Below are 18831 nucleotides of genomic sequence, written 5' to 3'. Positions count from 1 at the left end.
ATGCAAATGTTACTTGCCATTTACCAGCAGAAACTTGGATATTGTCCAGATCTTGCTTCCATTGGTAATGACTATTTCAGTATCTAAGGAGTCACAAATGTACTTAACATTTTGTAATCATTAGCAATCATCTTCACTTCTAATCTTGAAGGCACAGTCATTGATGAAGCAACTGAAGATGGTTGGGCCTTGGACACTCCCCTGAGGAACTCCTGCAACGATGTCCGAGCCCTGAGATGACTGACCTCCAATAAACATCTTCCTTTGTGCTGGGGTATGACTCTTTCTCCTGATTCCATTGACCCAAGTTTTGCTAACGCTCCTTGGTCAAATGATGCCCTTGATGTCAAGGCCAGGCATTTCCACCTCATCTCTGAAATTCAGCTCTTTTAACCATATTTCAACTAAGGCTGTAATGAGCTCAGGACCTGAGTAGCCATGGCAAAACCCAAACTGGGCATCAGTGAGCAGATTATTACTGATAGGTACTGCTTGATTGCACATCAATGACTCCTTCCATCACTTTATTAATGATCAAGAGTAGACTGATGGGTCAAAATCCCCCCTAGACCTCCCTTCCTAACAGTATTGTGTGTGTGCCTACCACCCTATATTCTGCAGCAGATCAAGGACATCTCACCACCACATTCTGTAAGGCATTGAAGTTGTTAGCAAATAGGAGGGCTAGCTTCTGAGGCATTCTCTTCATTTTCTCCACAACCCATGCCAAATTAATTTAATGCTCTTATCAAAAGTAGGAGAACCCACAATATCCTTACATTGGTCTTGGTCCACAGCTCCTGGCAGGAATATTAAAGCTCTGCTGTTATCATACTTTGACTTAAGTGACATGAATTTAACAATGCAAATACAAATCCCTCATACATGGGAACTGTAAAAACATGATAACGGCGTGAGTGTTAAGAGAAGCCCATCTGATTATTCTGACAATGTGGTTACTGCCAAGAACCAAAGGCCCTTCACAGAACCAACTTGCAGTAACTCCGGGAAAGTGCGCAGTCGGCCCGCCCTGACCCACAGAGGACTTCCTGCACATGGAACGGTGAGAGAGGGAATGAGAAAGGAGAGAGAGAGAGAAAGAAAGAAGGAAGGAAGGGGGAGAGAGAGAGAGAAAGGAGCGGAAAGGGAGACAGAAGAGCGAGAAGGGGGTAGACAGAGGAAGAAACGAAGGTGGAGAGAGAGAGTGAGTGAGTGGATGGAGGTTATAGGGAGGAGCGGCCTGAAGTCCAGGCTCCGGTGTGTCTGGGGGGAGAGGGGGCACTGCCACTCTCTGGGGCAGGAGAGGGGGGCACTGCCACTCTCTGGGGCAGGAGAGGGGGGCACTGCCACTCTCTGGGGCAGGAGGGGGGGCACTGCCATTCTCTGGGGCATGAGGGGGGGCACTACCACTCTCTGGAGCAGGAGGGGGGCACTGCCACTCTCTGGGGCAGGAGGGGGGGCACTACCACTCTCTGGGGCAGGAGGGGGGGCACTACCACTCTCTGGGGCAGGAGAGGGGGGCACTGCCACTCTCTGGGGCAGGAGAGGGGGGCACTGCCACTCTCTGGGGCAGGAGGGGGGGCACTACCACTCTCTGGGGCAGGAGAGGGGGCACTGCCACTCTCTGGGGCAGGAGGGGGGGCACTGCCACTCTCTGGAGCAGGAGGGGGGCACTGCCACTCTCTGGGGCAGGAGGGGGGCACTACCACTCTCTGGGGCAGGAGGGGGGCACTACCACTCTCTGGGGCAGGAGGGGGCACTACCACTCTCTGGGGCAGGAGGGGGGGCACTACCACTCTGGGGCAGGAGGGGGGACACTGCCACTCTCTGGGGCAGGAAGGGGGCACTGCCACTCTCTGGGGCAGGAGAGGGGGGCACTGCCACTCTCTGGGGCAGGAGAGGGGGCACTGCCACTCTCTGGGGCAGGAGAGGGGCACTGCCACTCTGGGGCAGGAGGGGGTCACTGCCACTCTCTGGGGCAGGAGGGGGGGCACTGCCACTCTGGGGCAGGAGGGGGGGCACTGCCACTCTCTGGGGCAGGAGAGGGGCACTGCCACTCTCTGGGGCAGGAGGGGGGCACTGCCACTCTCTGGGGCAGGAGGGGGGGCATTGCCACTCTGGGGCAGGAGGGGGTCACTGCCACTCTATGGGGCAGGAGGGGGGCACTGCCACTCTCTGGGGCAGGAGGGGGGCACTGCCACTCTGGGGAAGGAGGGGGGGCACTGCCACTCTCTGGGGCAGGAGGGGGGCACTGCCACTCTCTGGGGCAGAAGGGGGGCACTGCCACTCTCTGGGGCAGGAGGGGAGGCACTGCCACTTTCTGGGGCAGGAGGGTGATCTGGCCCCGACACTCCGCCTGGAGACCCCCCCCAGCCCAGCGCCGCGCCTTTTCTGGGCTGAGCCAGGTAAAAGGGGGAGACACAAGCAGCTAATTCCTCAGTGGCCAGCCATCGGGGCCCTGTGTTTGTCAGATTTAACCCCCAATAAATAGTGGTTACTGGGTATTTTACAAAAGGTCAATGTGAGGAAGTGTTCTCGTTTGTGACATTTGTCTATTCATTGGAAAAGCCTTGGTTGTGGGAAAGATTTAAAATGTTTGCAGTATGTTTCACCTTTTGTTGCAAGTGCTGAATGTAATTTACAGTTTTCGCTTTTAAAATTAATAGTTCACTATAATGGGAACTTATAGCTATCCCTGACCTTGTGTCTTTTTCTGACAGGCGACGAGTAACGTTGCTGAAGCTGCTATGGCATTAAATCTTCTAAGAGTGTTTCATTTTCTTTCGTCGGACTTACAGACATACAATGTTTTACAAATCGTGAAGCGACAGCTGTGTTCCTGCAAAAGCCTTAACAAAATTCTGTATCCACAATATAACAAGACTTTGTCAGTAGGACCTCTAAAGGCATGGTATCATCAGATTCCACATAAAGGATACCACAACCTGGTCAGAGACCAGCCTTGTGACACCTTGGGAACAGAGTGTCTCCATGGGGATGCTGGGGAGAACCTTAATTTGGACAACAAGCAGAATGGATCCTCCAATGAGCAGGAGTTTTTGAAACATTTGAACAACTATAAAACTGCGAAGCACATCTTTAAACTTCTGAACTCTTCAGGTGCATTTACGGATACAATGGCTGCTGCTGCATTGCTTAAAATATCGCAGATTGAAAGAGATGGGAGTAGTCTGAAAAGCCCTGCGGACCTACTGGAGAATGAAGCTTTCAAGGCATTGTGCTTCCAGTTCGAGCACGAGTCTTTGAGGCTCAGCAGTGCAGCACTGGTGACTGCTCTGTATGCTTACGTTCAACTGTATGTGGACCCACAGAGCACGCTCATGGTGCGACTGGTGTCAGAATGTCAGATGCGGCTTAATAACAGACAGATGTCCATTAAAGACTTGTGTTTGCTGGGCAAGGCCTTGCTGGACTTGGAAGGCCCGGGGTATAGAATGTTTAAGCAAGTAATGGATGAAATTCAAAGAATGAAAATTGTTAATTGGACATCTGAAGAGATAGTAATGGTTTATAATTTGCTGGAGGCTAGTATGGGAGAAGGAGGAAATTATCAGCAGTTGCTGAACAAAATGAATACCCATACCGTTCATTTAGTTTCCAAATTGAGTCGTAAAGCCAAAAATGACATCCTGAAAGCAATGGTTGTCCTTAAACAAACCCAAGCACTTCCTTTGGTGATTAATCTATGCAAACATTCAGTGAGACATGTTCCTCAATTCTCAGACCAGGAGCTCATTGTGGTACTGAATGCTCTCATGTACTTTGGACACAGTGACAGATTTTTTGTTGACACTTTGGAGCAAAATGTCCCCAAAAAAGCCTTTGTCTTAAAACCAGAGGCAATCAGTAAAGTGATGCAATACTGCAGCCAACGGCGAATCCTGTCACTTCCCATATTTGATGCAGTCGCTGAGAGTTTTGTTTACAATTCAGATAATTTTACAACTGAAGAAATTGCCTTACAAATTATGCCGTTTGGCAAGTTGAATTATCTGCCACCAAATGCTGGCCAGCTCTTCCGAAAGATTGAAAACTTATTAAGAGGACGATTTTCACAATTTCAGCCACGTACTTTGTTGAACCTTCTTCACTCCTGTATATTAATAGGACGCTTTCCTGTGAATTTTGTAGCCAAAATCTTTAGTCCATACTTTCTGCAGCAGCTGGAAGGTGAGCTCATCTCGAATTATGCCGGTTCTCATCCTGTGTATACCATTCTTGTAATGTGGAAGCAACTGCTCTTTTCATAATTGATTTCATTGGAAAATAGTAACTTAACTCAGAGTTTTTAAAATTTAAAGTTACAATTTGTTTGGATTTTGGGCTGTGATACTTTGAACTTATTAGATATTGAATCACATTCAAATTGGCTCCAACACTCAGTATTCAGTTGTTTAATTGGATTTTTCTTTTTAATGTTTTTCTTAGATGTAACAACATAAATGTGCAATGGGCTTTGAGCTGATACAGTACAGTAATTTCATACTGACCAAAATATCTTCTAATGAATACTGTGCCCCCCACCCCTCACCCTGTAATGTATCTGCTTCTGACTCCACTCTATTCAAATTCACTTAATCTATTCATTCTGTTTTTCCTGGTATGATTAAATTAGTCCTGCATCACTTATTGAAATGCATTTGCTGGTTGAGTTTTAATGTAGCAGTTCAAAGTTTGCACGAAGATTTGTAGCTCGGGTGCTCGTTGTTGTGGTTCTGTTCGCCGAGCTGGAAGTTTTTGTTGCAAACGTTTCGTCCCCTGGCTAGGCGACATCATCAATGCTTGGGAGCCTCCTGCGAAGCGCTTCTTTGATGTTTCCTCCCGTGTTTATAGTGCTCTGTCCCTGCCGCTTCCGGTTGTCAGTTTCAGCTGTCCGCTGTAGTGGTTGGTATATTGGGTCCAGGTCGATGTGTTTGTTGATGGAGTTTGTGGATGAATGCCATGCCTCTAGACATTCATCCACAAACTCCATCAACAAACACATCGACCTGGACCCAATATACCAACCACTACAGCGGACAGCTGAAACTGACAACCGGAAGCGGCAGGGACAGACCACTATAAACACTGGAGGAAACATCAAAGAAGCGCTTCGCAGGAGGCTCCCAAGCACTGATGATGTCGCCTAGCCAGGGGACGAAACGTTTGCAACAAAAACTTCCAGCTCGGCGAACAGAACCACAACAATGTAGCAGTCTCCATATGCTTGTTGGAGGTACACTTCTCCATTCCTGGAGAAAGAGGAGCTAGCAATGGAGGTTCACAAAACTTTCTTTACGAATTAACAGCACATTGATACAGTTTGTTTCATGTAGATTGATAATAATTAGTTGCCGTTTTGAGTCAGGAAATAATAAGTTCATAGAGAACACAAATTCTTATAAGTGATTATGTTGCCATATCTACCTATCAGATTCAGGTGACACCATAAACATCAAAACAATAGATCATTTTTTAACATAACTTTATTGCACTTTTTCTGTGTTTTTTATTATCAGAGCCAGTATTTGTTAGATACTACACACTAACCGGTAGTGGTATGCATTGGAAATGAAACACTTCACAATGGGAAATAACCAATCCACAGCATTTCGAGGGCCTGGGGATTCAGTTTAAAGCTCTTAAAAGACATAGAAGGAAGATGTGGAGTTGAGTCTTACTGAGTCCTCATAAACCAACAAGAGACATACGTTGTTATATGGTGTTTCTCTAGCAAACTGCTTAGTGATATATGGACTATTAGGAGATGAGGCTGAATTGATTGGCCCCTGACAGCTCCAACTACCTATCATTGTGCTGGGTTTGATTCCAATCTCTGGAGAGTTTTCTCCTTGATTCTCATTGACTCTAGTTTTGCTAGGGCTTCTTGATGCCATGCTCAGTCAAATGCTGTCTTGATATCAAGGACAGCCACCCTCGCTTTTCCTCTTGAGTTCAGTGCTTTTGTCCACGTTCAGATCAAGTCTGTAATTAAGTCCGCAACTGAATGGCCTAGCAGATCCCCATAAGAGTACCAGTGAGCAGGATATTATTGAGTAAGTGCAGCTTAATAGCACTATTGATGACAGCTTCCATCACTTGTTAACGGTTGAAACAAAATGGTTGGACAGTAATTGGCCAGGTTGGAGTTTGTGGATAGAGCATACTGGGGCAATTTCCACATTCCTGGATAGTTTCCTCGATAGACCCTTGAGTAGTGGGGTGGTGAGGTGAGGGACAGAATTTGTTTTATGGATGTCTGATTTGAACATTAGAAAAGACAGTGATCGTACAATTGTTTAATAGACTAAGATTTGCTCCTTAGGCTTGCATATAAATGATAGTTAAGAGAGCATCTGTGAAACTATAGCCCAGCGAGTAGTTAATGATTCAGCAAGAGAGGAAGAAATGTAAAGGAGCTTGAGTATTCTTCCCCATGCATACATTAAATGGACAGCCCAGAAACAAGCTGTTGGCCCAGTAAGTCAATGCTGCTGCTTATGTGCCCTAAAAATTGCCTCCCACTCCTTTTGATCTGTCTCCCATCGATACATCATTTTATTCATTTTCCCTCCTTCCAGTTTTGCCTCTAAGCTTGTTGTGTGATTTATCTCAACAGATTCTAATGATTCTCTGGGTAAAGAGGTGTCTCCTAAATTCCTTTTTGGATTTTAGTCACTGTCCTCTTAGAACTAGTCTCACAGCCAATAGAAACATTCTCTGTACATCTCCCATATTAAACCCTTCATGCCCTCAGTCGGTCTCCTTTTACTTACTCTTATCTAGGGAAAGGAGACCCAGTCTCTTCAAGGATCAATCTTTCCTGATTGGGTAACAACCATTCATGAATTGATTTAGCAGTTTTCTTTGCTAACTTTACTGTTTTATTTTGTCCATAGCAACAATTTGTCTGTGATAGTTGTTCAGCACTGTTTGAACATTCAAGAACAGAACAGTCTGGTTGATTAGCATTGCACCCACAATCTCAAACATTCACTTCCTCCATTACTGACACCCATAGTCACTGCTTAAGCTATATTAACTCTGTGATTATTGTGGCAGGCAACACAGTTACTTGTGTCTCGATTAAACTGCCAGTAATTTCTTTAAAGCTGCATTTGAGTCTCTTACTGCCCTTTCAGCACCACCCTGCTTTCACTCTCTGTTCTTGAATGTGACTTTGTCCACCAAACAGCTTCTCACTCTCTTTCTGCCTCTCGCAATCAAGGTACAGGTAGCCTTCACATTTTTCTCTGTCCTAATGACCTTCTCTACATCTTCCCAATATCTAATCATTAGTAATTCATTATGTCTGTAGCATGGACTTAACAAGCAACTACCAGCCTCTTTCTGTAAGAGCAGGATTGGCATGAAGAGCTTTCCAAATCAAAACATCATTTTATTTCTCCCTCTGCTTAGGCCTCATTCATATTCTGATATGGTCTTATGAACATAAGCAAGTCTCCAGAATATCACCCAACTCTTCATACTTCATGTTTGAACCAAAACTTGACTAATGATTCAGATTTTGTTTTCAGTTAAAATCCTTGCACGGGCAATGCATATTAACACAAGTCCAGTAGAAAACAGCAAACGCAACGTTTCTCTTCCTTCTCCGATAAGCCAACTGTCTTAAATTGGTACATGGTTGTAAGGTTCTTTCGGTATTAAAAAGTGGTGCTGGTGGTGATCCCTAGCTCCAGTTAGCATCATACATTTTATTTTTCATATTTTGTCCCTATATTCTAATAGCAGAAGGAACAGGTTTTGACAAGTTTGTCCTTGCCCAGTTGACTCAGCTCTTCATGACTATGAAACTGGAGTGCCGAACCTATGAGGTATGAAGTTTTTTAACTATTCACTTTGTCTCTTTACAGATTATGTTTCCTCTATACTGCACATGGTTAAGGTTTTTAAATACGTAAAGTAGATGGGGAGAAACTACTCCTGCTCACTAAGGGATCACAGACTAGACGGTACAGATTTGAAGTTATTTGGAAAAGGAACATATATGATGCAATAAAAACATTCTCACAGAATGAGTGGTTTGGGTCTGGAATTCACAGCCAGGAAATGTGGAAGCAGGTTCAATTGAAGCATTCGGGAGGCTTTTCCAGCGCCACACTTTTTCGACTCTTGAATATTTCTATCCAAGTAATCAATGTGCATGGGTATGGTGAACAAACAGGCAATTGCCAGTAGGTAATAATGCTCATTTGATGATGGATTTTTCTGCAGCATTCAAATGGTCTATGATTCTGTGATATGGTGAATCAACTTTAGGCTTTGAGTGAATCAGAGGGAGGATATTAAATACACCAGGGCACATGGACACTGTTAGGTTTCTGATTTAAAGTTGTAATATAGACGTCAAAACTTTGGTTCAGTCAGACCATTTCTGGGAGAAGTAATGGCCTTCTGCTGAACTATACAATGGTGTTGCATTGGAATTTTCTGAACCAGGACATCTTGCTTGAGTTTGATTTCCTGCAAATTGTTAGTTGTCTGAGTTGATAGGTGTACTGAGATCAAAGAGGTATTTTAGATTTTGATGAACAATGTATATAACCGTTTACTTCCAAGACGAATTAAATTTGAGGGAAGAGAATGTAACAACGACAATGGAGAAATAACTAGAGTGAATGATAGTCAAATTAAATAGAGATTAAAAAGAGGGCAGAAAAGATTGGATTGAGAAAGAGAAGGGAAATGAATTTTCCAATAAAGGAAAAGTAAGAAGACAAAATATTTAAAACCTCTAAATGTAATTTACCATCTGTAGGAGTGAGACACCAGAGTATGAGTTGTTTCTTATCTCATGTTATGATCCCAGTTATGAGAATACTGAAAAAGCTGGATCTTTATTAGGATCTAGCTTGATAGACCATAATGTTTTAAAGAATAATGGAACCAAGGATAAGAAAATAAGTGACAGGATCTCAGGGTTGAATTGATGTGACAAATAAAATCTTTATTATATAATTTAACCAAAACCAACACAAACAATAATGATTAAATAAGTATAATAAACTGGTAAATTGATGGTTCTAAACAATATATCGGTATATACAACTTAAACTTTATTATTCAGGATTAACATAAGGTAAGTTTGAGTTAGCAGACAAATTGTGTTCAAATATCCCACAGACTAGACTTTGAATGGCCAATGCAGTTAAGATAAATCCAGCTCAGATGTTAGTGAACTGTGGATCACTAAATCCCACTAAAACTCTGTCTCTTTTGCAAGGAATTCCAATTCTTGACTTTCAAAAGTCTAACCTTAGAATGTCCTTAAAGCTTCTCTTGGACTTGGACTGTCTAAATGATTACTGATGTCTTTGTAGTTCAATCTCTTGTCCCAACAGTGCTCCTAAGCATCTAATTGCTAGCTCAATATCAGCTTTTATGAAACAGCTAGCCTCCTCTAAAATCTTTCTCAGTTGCATTAAACAATTACTGCTTGTGAGGAATAGCATTCCAAGTCGAGATTGTATGGGTTTGGAGGAAACCTGCAAGTACCTGTAGTGCACTTTGTCAATGGTGAAAGGAGTTAATGTTAAAGATGGTGGGTAGGGTGCCAATTAAGCAGGCTGCTTTATCCTGGATGGTGTGAAGGTTGTTGAGTGTTGTTGGAAATGCACCATCCAGGCAAGTGGAGAGTGTTCCATCATACTCCTAACTTATGCCTTTTAGATTGTTGACAAGTATTGAGAAGCCAGGAGGTCAACTGTGAAAGTGGGGATTTAAGAATGGTCATGCAATTGAACATCAGGAGCAATGGTTAGATTCCTTCACTGGAGATGGTTATTGCCTGGTACTTGCCACTTGTTAGCTCAATTCTGAGTGCAACGATATTCTTTGCTTCCCTGGAGGATCAAGTTCTATATTCCCAACAATTTCTGGGTAACAATGTTTCTTTTGAATTCCGCATTTGACTTTTTGGTAACTTTATTTAGTATCGATGGTCTCTAGTTTTAGTTCTTCCTCAAAAGTGAAAACATTGTGTCTATACCTAATCTAGAAAACCCTGATTTTTTTAAAAAAACTATTAAGTTGTCCCTCAGCTGTAACTTTTCAGGAGAGAAAAAAAATCAATGTTTACCCTTTCCCCAAGCTGTTATCTCACATCTAAAATATTACTTTCAAGTGTTTTCTGCACCTCCTCCCATGCCTCTATGTTCTTTTCAGATAATATGATCAGAACTACACAGAATACTCCACGAGGTCCCATCTGCCTTTTCAGGTGGATGTAAAAATTTCAGGCAGTGTCTCCTTGTTTCAAAGAGAAGCAAGGAAATTGTCCCCTATGTTCTAACCATTAAGCATCTTGAAACAACAGAAAACTCAGGTCTTTATTACTTGTTAATATTTGTGGGACCTTGCTGTGTGTAAATTAGTTATTGCATTTCCTTTGTTAGAACAATGACTGTGGGCCAGACTTTCTGAGGAGTGGTAATCTCGAACATATTGTCACTCCACTCCTAATTTTACAAAATGAAAAAGCTTAGGATTTCAGAGAGTAGATGCCAGTTAGGTCTTCTTCAGAAATGCTGTGCTGAATTTCTGTTCTCACACATCCCATGTAGCATAAAACAGTCAGAGAAAGGCAAACCACCCTGCTTTTCTCACAGAAGACTGTTGCCGAGTTCTGTAACTTAAAGGTCCAGCACCACACACTTTTTCATGGCTGCTGTCAAAGGGCGAGTATGTAAGGTAAGTGTGGAGTTAGGGTGCCCGGTAGGTAGGGTTAGTAATTGAGTGTTTACAGTATGTCGGTATGGGTGTGAGGGGGGAGGGAGATTGCTGATTTAATTGGTGGGGAGCTATTTTTGAATCTGAAGAAGGTGTCCAGAGCAGTTAGGGGGTGTCAGGTCATGGTCTGGGATGGTACTGGATTTAGGAGATGTATATTTGAGTGTATGAAGTAAGTTGTGGCTTTAGTTAAACAAGACATTTAATAGCCCTAACTTTTCCTGTCTATTTACTTAACTTCAGCAGAACCATCTTAATTTTGTGATTAAAATTTATATCTTCCATGGATTCCAAACATAGGGGGATTGTCCAACAGAATCTTCAAATTCACAGGCAGTATCTTGATGGGCTGATATAATGGGGATTCTGCTGGGTTTCAATAAGTAACTCCCATCTACATTTCAGAAAATCCATATCAAGTACCAAATTGGCTGTGAAGCACTTTGGAATGTAGATAATTTATAATTTACGCCTTTCTTTCCAAATTGATAACACAAAGCGATTGTGTCCTGGGAATTAGATAGTCCTCAGTTTATGTAACCCGAAACTTAATGTATGAAACAGGCACACCTTTGACATAAAAAAATATTTTTCTCAACAGGGTCCCAGCCTTCCTTCAAAGTATCGAGTGAAATCTTTCATTACACCAGGGCGTTCAGTGGAAAGCCTTGTGGATGATCATCTCTACAACAAAGTTAAGAATGCCCTGATTGATCTTCTCGGAGCAAGGAATTACTTTGCCTCCCGTTTGCTGACACCATATGGCTATACATTAGGTATAAGCACTCATTAATTTTTAATGTGATCTGGATGTACATCATTGACTATTAATGGTATGTTTGTGCAGTATGATTTTCTATATATCCAGCAATTATAAAGGAGACAGCATACAAAAATATTTGAGAAATGTCTGTTACCCTGTCTTTGTCTAAATGGCATCTTGAATAATAATTTAGTTTTGAAACTAAAGTGGTGAGAAAGGAATATTTTTGGGTGCATATCAGAATAAAATAGGAATCCCAAAGGTCAGCTTTCTTTCTTTTCTGAATTTTGTTTTGCAATGAACTAAATTTTTTTCATTATTAATATATAACATGTGTAATATTGACTTTTCAACTGATAGACGTTTTCTCCCTATCTTTTTTTTTTAACATATTCTGCAACCATACTTACACAGTTTAGAGTATTATAAGAATGTCAAGATTAGCCCCTCCCCCAAAAAAACTTGTTTGGGACAGCTTTTAGCCTCAGCTCCTTTGATAATTGTGTGGGAGCTTGGCAACATATACCCAAATGCTATGCAACTCTAAACCATTGCATTACAATGTCTTTTGGTAACATATTGATCAACTCTATAAAACAAAATTAAGCTTAGATGTTTTTCCCCTGAATAAAACCTGAAACCACTGCACTTTTTCAGATGTTGAGATTAAATTGGATGAAGAAGGATATGTGCTCCCTGCCTCTCAGCGCGAAGAGGTATTCCGAAGGTGAGAACATTTAATTAATGAAGCTGTTGTCCTTCAGAGAAATATTTATTTCACAGTCAGAGTATAGCAGAACACTGTAGAAGTGTATGTAAAATGGCAGCAGGGTACAAGTGGAGAGAACAGAGAAAAAAATGACACGGTCTTGTCCTAAATGATTGATAGGAGTTTTACTGGGAAAAAAACAGAAATATAGCAAGCTTCTATTAGCTTAATGTATTCCATCAATTGTGGTGGTCTGTGTGTCATTTTCTGAATCCAAGATACAATGTTCCAGCTGATCACATTATTTGGCTATTTATGCCATTGTGCTGAGGTGCAACAAGAATTACACTACAGCCTTGGTAGAACATGGATGCAGGTTTAAATGTTAGGAACTCCTTCATTTGTAACTACTAAAAACTCAAGTGTTTATGAGTAACCTTTGCTTATCAAATGCACTGATCTGGATGGCAATAGTTTGATTAGGTCTATAGGTGTTCAGGAGATGGGTTTTCTCTCTTTAACAATGCTGGAGCATTTCATCCTTGATTTAGAATTAAATTGTTGGAGTGTCATTCTTACACCAGCATTTGCAACTGGTGTTGCTATTCATTTACATCAGCTTGAATCGCTACTTTAATTACCAAATTTAATAGGCTAATAAAAGTATTGGGTTTGTATTCCATAGCAAAATTATATAGATAGTTTTCAGTTGATCTCATTCAGTGGTTTTATAAATGTGTTCTTTCTTTGAAGAGAATGCTCCATGTGTACTTCTTTTCATTACACTGTCTGTAATGATCTGTAATTTTGATTGCAGCTCACCTTTCAGTTAGCTTTTTAGGGGATGGTGTCATCAGCATTAGTGGCATTTCAATAGGTTGTTGCTGAAGATGATTGGTACAAATGACCTTTAAAAGGATAAAAAAAGGACAGTGGATGAGGATTTAAGGTAATAAAGTTGGGGAAAGGAAATTGGAAATATTACACTTAAAGGGAATTTCAACCAACCTAATATAAGTTTAACTGGTCTAGAATATCAATGTAAACGTAATGCAGGACTATTTTCTCACCTGTGTTATTAAACATGCCACAAATTGCAAGTCAAATCTCTACTTGACAATGCCAAGTGAATCAATAGTAATAAAACAAACTGTACAACAGCTAAGAGGAGAAGAAGGGGTAACCAGTGGGAAATAGTTATTCAATAAAAAATAAAAACAAAAATTAGTCGGTGTTGAATAGATAATCTAACTTCTCTGGCTCTTTATTTCTAGTTTAAAGATGTTTTCCACTCAATGAGGGTAATCAAAAATTAGAATTCTTTAAGAATATAAACAAATTCAAAATTGTAGATGATCTTAAAATAATCAAAATAGAAGGCAGTTGGTCATCCACTGAAAGTGTTCACTAAAGACATCAGATATAACTGTGTTCTACTTTACCTAACGGCTGATACTGTATACCTGAGGATACAACTAGATTGAAGATGAAAGGCCAAATTCTTCACATGACTGTGTGCAAAGAATGGCACAGTACATAAATGATAAATTGGATGAGAGAACTGCACACTGAAAATGGGAACTTCAAATGTAAATAGACAAAAAAAAATTCAGGAAGGAGTTAAATCTCCTCTGTGGCTGATTTTCCTGAACTACATCCAGGTGAAATTTTAAACATTGTTGATTTACAAAATGCTAGTGATTTTTGTGACTAGGATTTTACTTTTCTCAATGTCAATTTACTTTTCATGTCAAGTCAAGGAGATTTCCATGTAACACCAAGTAAGCTAAATTATGTTCAAGCATTCTCACAGCAAATCAAGAGTAAAAAGCACTGAATTTTTCCACTCAGTTAAAACATGGACAGTGAATCAATCAACTGAGACAGACATGAGGTTCAGCTAGAAGGTGAAATATCGAAATTTGCAAGTTTGTCCAGAATGTTCAGTGAAGAGACTGGATAATTCAATTATATAACTAGTTTTCAGAGGTAGTATGTCTGTTTTTCAGTAACTATTACCATTTTATGCTATTGAAACCCAGTTAGGCCTTATTTTAAAAAAAAAGACAGCTTGATTGTTAGTATCATTGTGAAAACAATGTAAAATAAAATGTTTCTCACAGTTCAGTGACTTTTAATTGATTGGTTTGCGGAGACTGCAGTATGGACTAGGGGTCTGTGTAGAATCACTAACTGCAGGTTCTGGATTTTTACATGTGTAGATGCTAGAAGTTGTTAGAGTCAAGAGAATGGTGCTGCAAAAGCACAGCAGGTCAGACAGCATCTGAAGAGCAGGAAAATCAACATTTCGGGCAAAGGCCCTTCAGGGATCAGGCTTTTGCCCGAAATATTGGTTTTCCTGCTCCTCGGATGCCACCTGACCTGCTGTGCTTTTCCAGCACCACCCTTCTTGACTCTAATCTCCAGCATCTGCAGTACTCACTTTCATCATGAAGTGGTTAGTAATTTCATAAGAGTGACTAATGCAAAATCTGGATTAATATTAAAAGCAAAGTCAATGCTAGAAATAAAACAAATAAATTCACGAGATCAATGTCCAAAGAAAGAGAACCAGAGTTAATGATTTAGAATGCAGAGTTGATTTACCAGACATTGCTGATAAATAACAGAAATACCATTAGCCTGTTATATATGTGGAAACATCTTCAGGGAAGGTCCAGATACAACATTAGTGCAGCCTTGCTCTCTCTCTCTCTCTTCCTCTTCCCCCCCCCCCCCAAACCAAAGAAACCATGGACAAAGGATGTGAACTTGAAGGTGCGGTGAGGTGAGGATAGAACTCAAACAACACTTGAGAAACTCAACACTATCCAGGACAAAGTAGCACACTTGATTGGCACTAAACATCCATACACAAGACACACTGCAGCAACACACTCAAGCTGCTTCGACAGCATCTTCCAAGTCCGCAACCTATATCACATAAAAGGACAAGGGTAGCAGATGCATGGGAATGCTACCAACTGCAGGTTCCTCTCCAAGGTGGACATCATCTGACTAGGAACTATATTCTTGTTCTTTCCCTGGCTCAAGATCCTGGAACTTCTTTCCCAACAGCACTGTGAGTCTGCCTCCACCCCAAGGATTATAGTAGTTCAGGCTAGACCACCACAAGATTAGTTGGGGGCGGGTATCAAATTCCTATCCAGTGACACCAGTCAAATAATTTTTAAAAAAAGATTCAGATAGTTTGCTGATGACACAAAATTAGGCAGCGTTGTAGACAGTGTAGATAGTCTATCAATATCCTGTTGTAATTTTATGCTAAGTGACTGAGCAAAACTGTGTAAACAAGTGAGGATATCTATTTTGGACTGTAAAAAGATCGATCAGGGTACTTTTAGATGTTATGAAATTAAATACCGTGGATGTTTTTAAAGAGAGATTTGGGTCTTTAAAATGCACAGACAGGTTCAGAAAATAATCAAGAAAGCTAATGAAATGCTGGCCTTTATTTCTTGAGGTCTAGAGTACGCAAGTTATGCTGCAGTGAGACAAAACCCTGGTTAGACTCCACTTGGTGTATTAAAAGCTGATGTGGGCACCAGGCCGTAGAGGGAGGACAATGTAGGTGTATATACCTAGACTTCAAGGGTTAAGTTATGAGGAGTGATTATATAAATTAGGCCTATTTTCTCTGGAATTTAGTATATTAAGGGGTGATCTGATCGAAGTTTTCAGGAAACATTTTAACAGGAAAAGAAAGGTAGATAACCAGTGGAAACTCTAGAACTAGGGGTATTGTCCGATAGTTAGCGCGAGACTGTTCAGGAGAGATGTTAGTAAGCACCTCTATGCACAAAGGGCAATAAAGACTTGGAAATTTCTTCCACAAATGGCAGTGGATGCTGGATCAATTGTTGAATTTTAAATCTGACAGAGGAATTTTTGTTAAACCAAAGTATTAAAGATATAGGCCAAAGGGAATTGTATGGAGTTAGGCCACAGATTGTTTATGGTCTCTGTGAATGGTGGAATGGGCTTGAGGGACTGAATGACCTACTCTTGTCCCTGTGTTCCTAGAAGTTTACTACTCCTCCATTGATTCCAAAAAAATTCTATCTCACGCTGTAGCTTATAAATGAAATGCATTAAAAGTGTAAAGATGCTGTTTGCGCACAGTGGATACAAACTAAACTTGACATGATATTGACTTTTTTAAAAGCTGTGATACGCTAGTGATTGCCTATTCAATTACTGACGCTTGTGTGTAGTCTCACTCCTTTTGATAAAGATTTGAAAAATGTACAGCTTAAATTAAAATATTTTAACTTTCCTCCTTCAATCTAATATTTATTTCCCTCCACCTAACTGATATTGAATTCACTCATTTCAATGTAAAGGTCTTCATGATTTCTTCACTGCTAGTTAACTGAGTGTTTCTTTGTTGTCAGGTTTGAAATTTTCTTTGCAGCTGTTACTCCCATCCCCTTGCTGACGCCCTCTGTCAATCTCAGCATTCCTGTTTCTGCCTCCCCATCTTTCCCAATCCCCACCACCCCCGTGTATTTTGAGTGTTAGTGTATATGTTTGGTGTTCCTCTTGACCTGCCCCTCTGTCCCTGTAGATATCATTTGGAGATCTTTGTGTAAAATGAGGTTACACCACTAGATGGCATTTGTGTTTTCTAACATATTGGAAGTGGATGGAATATTTGGCTGCTGAGAAGTGATATAACCAAATTCAAAGGCAAGCAGAATTGAAAACAGCATGGGTTGCTTGCAAATCTGGTGCAGAGCAGGCAACAACTTGGCAGTCATCTGCCATCTGTAGATCAGGTGTGTCTAATGTGGTCATTTTGTTTGGGTACAGAAACAACTTAGGTTAAAAAGCTTCCATCTAAGTGATCATGACAAGGTGAATAATGAATACAAGGGAGATCGTAAATATTATGGGAGCTATTGCAGTACCTTGTTTAATCCTGGTCTGGATCTGGAAGGTATCTGTTTCAGATCTCCCACTGAAATCATTTGCAATGTTATGAAACAACTATAGGATTATGATATTTCTTGTACATTAAATTTTCGGAGCACAATCCAAAAAGCCCACAATTTGCAGAGTCAAATGCTTTGGTCGGGTAGAGGATTGCAAGAAAAGGTTTCTGGTGATATTCTCAACTTTTTCTTTCGGATTTACCTCGCAACAAAGACAATGCCAGAAGGTATGTCTAGAAAGTCTAAAATCACACTTAAAAATCACACAATACGGTTATAGTTCATCAGGTGGTGAAGGAGCAGCACTCTGAAAGCTAGTGTAAACCTATTGAACTATAACCTGGCGTTGTGTGATTTTTAACTTTGTACACCCCAGTCCTACACCGGCACTTCCAAATCATGAAGTCACACTGTAACATGTAACATTTTTCTAAAGGGGAATGTGTGTATGCTGTATGCTTTGAGGGCGACAAATTTTCATAAAGGTCTGTCTGAATTAATATAATCTGTCCCAAAACACGAAGTTAGATGTAGTCACTGTCACATGATGACCCACAGCTTTGTAAATTGGTTGATATTGCTCATCAGTAATCGACTATGTAGCTTGGGTAGTCTTAGTAAAGCTTTAAATAAAATTTGCACTTGTAATCGGATCCTGAATTTCTGCAACTTTTTTTTTAAATTGTAAACTTTGCTTGCCACACATACCATACCCAAGATTTCAGTTATTGTCCCACCCTACAATTCCCAGTTCTGAAATAGTGCCCATGTGTTATCCTACTCTTTGTCCCAATGTCCACTAACTTAATCCCATTCTGTGGAACTCCCTCCCTATCCACCTTAAACATAATCACAGGAAGGTTTTATGTAACGGGCACCGTATATGTTTTTTGTTGTTAGACAACTGTGTTATTTATTGTGGTTATCCTTTTCAGAGTAGCACTCTGCATTGATGACCAGAGAAGGTACTCTGCAAATACTCAAAATCTACTCGGTAAGGAAACTATCAAACAGAGGCAACTACGGCTGCTGGGCTACGATGTTGTACAGGTGGGTACAGCTTGAGATAGTTATAAGTATTTTACTCATGAAATAAGTATTTAGGATATATACTTGGACAAATGGTTATAAATTGCTTTGACAGTAATTCCAACTTTCAAAGCTTTCATATTGACAACTTGTAATTAATTAATGTCTGCACATAAATGTATACATTTTTATTAAACTAAAGATAATGTGAAAATCTGTAATTTGTTTTATCTAGATTCCATTCTACGAATTTGACAAGCTACAGAACAGTAAGGAGATGGTAGAATACCTTCACAAGAAGATCTTTCCATACAGCTACAGACTTGCTTGGTGAAAAAAGCTAAAACATAGCCAGTTAATTTCCACTTTACACAATGCAATGCCAGCATTTTGCATTGGTGGCCACCTTACAGCAATGTTTACCTACTATTTAGCATCTTGATTACAGTCATGTAAATAAAACTATTACTGAAAATAATGTATAAAAATAAACTCCTTAAATAATATTAGTCATGTGTTTTAATCATTTCATTTTTGCAGAAAGGGAACTAAAACGCAAATACAGTTTTGAATGCGCTTATTTGAAGTATATTATTCTTATGGCCACAGGTTAATATACCTAA

At 40.5% G+C, this 18831-nt stretch overlaps 2 protein-coding genes across 7 annotated transcripts in view; one reads left to right on the top strand and one right to left on the bottom strand.

Annotated features, from left to right (window-relative positions):
* The first annotated feature begins 1148 nt into the window (after positions 1-1148).
* fastkd3 (FASTK mitochondrial RNA regulator 3) lies at positions 1149-18717 on the top strand. Of its 5 annotated transcripts, none has more exons than XM_087987156.1 (7): positions 1149-1204; positions 2721-4191; positions 7753-7838; positions 11354-11528; positions 12173-12242; positions 18115-18229; positions 18444-18717. In XM_087987156.1, the coding sequence occupies exons 2-7, from the start codon at positions 2748-2750 to the stop codon at positions 18540-18542; spliced, it is 1989 nt and encodes a 662-aa protein (XP_087843282.1). In that variant the 5' UTR covers positions 1149-1204; positions 2721-2747; the 3' UTR covers positions 18543-18717. The 5 variants fall into 5 exon arrangements, 4 of the variants coding, with proteins under 4 accessions (XP_087843282.1, XP_043545906.2, XP_087843281.1 ...); XR_015757186.1 differs by lacking the exon at positions 1149-1204 and adding an exon at positions 2339-2633 and having other exon boundaries at positions 18120-18229; XM_043689971.2 differs by lacking the exon at positions 1149-1204 and adding an exon at positions 2342-2601.
* Positions 8946-18831, bottom strand: part of bag1 (BAG cochaperone 1) — a 28157-nt gene continuing 18271 nt past the window's right edge. For both annotated transcript variants that reach the window (XM_043689979.2, XM_043689980.2), the window contains exon 8: positions 8946-13132. The gene's annotated coding sequence lies outside the window, so the exon portion shown is untranslated. The remainder of the gene's footprint in view (positions 13133-18831) is intronic.

The sequence above is a fragment of the Chiloscyllium plagiosum genome, unplaced genomic scaffold (assembly GCF_037043375.1).
Source record: "Chiloscyllium plagiosum isolate Xiang-an unplaced genomic scaffold, Cpla_swu_hap1 HiC_scaffold_5, whole genome shotgun sequence".
Taxonomy (NCBI): Eukaryota; Metazoa; Chordata; class Chondrichthyes; order Orectolobiformes; family Hemiscylliidae; genus Chiloscyllium; species Chiloscyllium plagiosum.
The sequence above is the reverse complement of the archived record's forward strand: the minus strand, read 5'-3'. Positions and strand labels throughout refer to the sequence as shown.

Excerpts from the sequence above, each read along its gene's own strand:
- fastkd3 (XM_043689973.2), top strand. The coding sequence starts at position 2,604 with ATGTTTCACCTTTTGTTGCAAGTGCTGAAT. Across the intron at positions 7,839-11,353 it reads TGGAGTGCCGAACCTATGAG|GGTCCCAGCCTTCCTTCAAA; the intron begins GTATGAAGTTTT and ends TTTTCTCAACAG. Across the intron at positions 12,243-18,114 it reads CGCGAAGAGGTATTCCGAAG|AGTAGCACTCTGCATTGATG; the intron begins GTGAGAACATTT and ends TATCCTTTTCAG.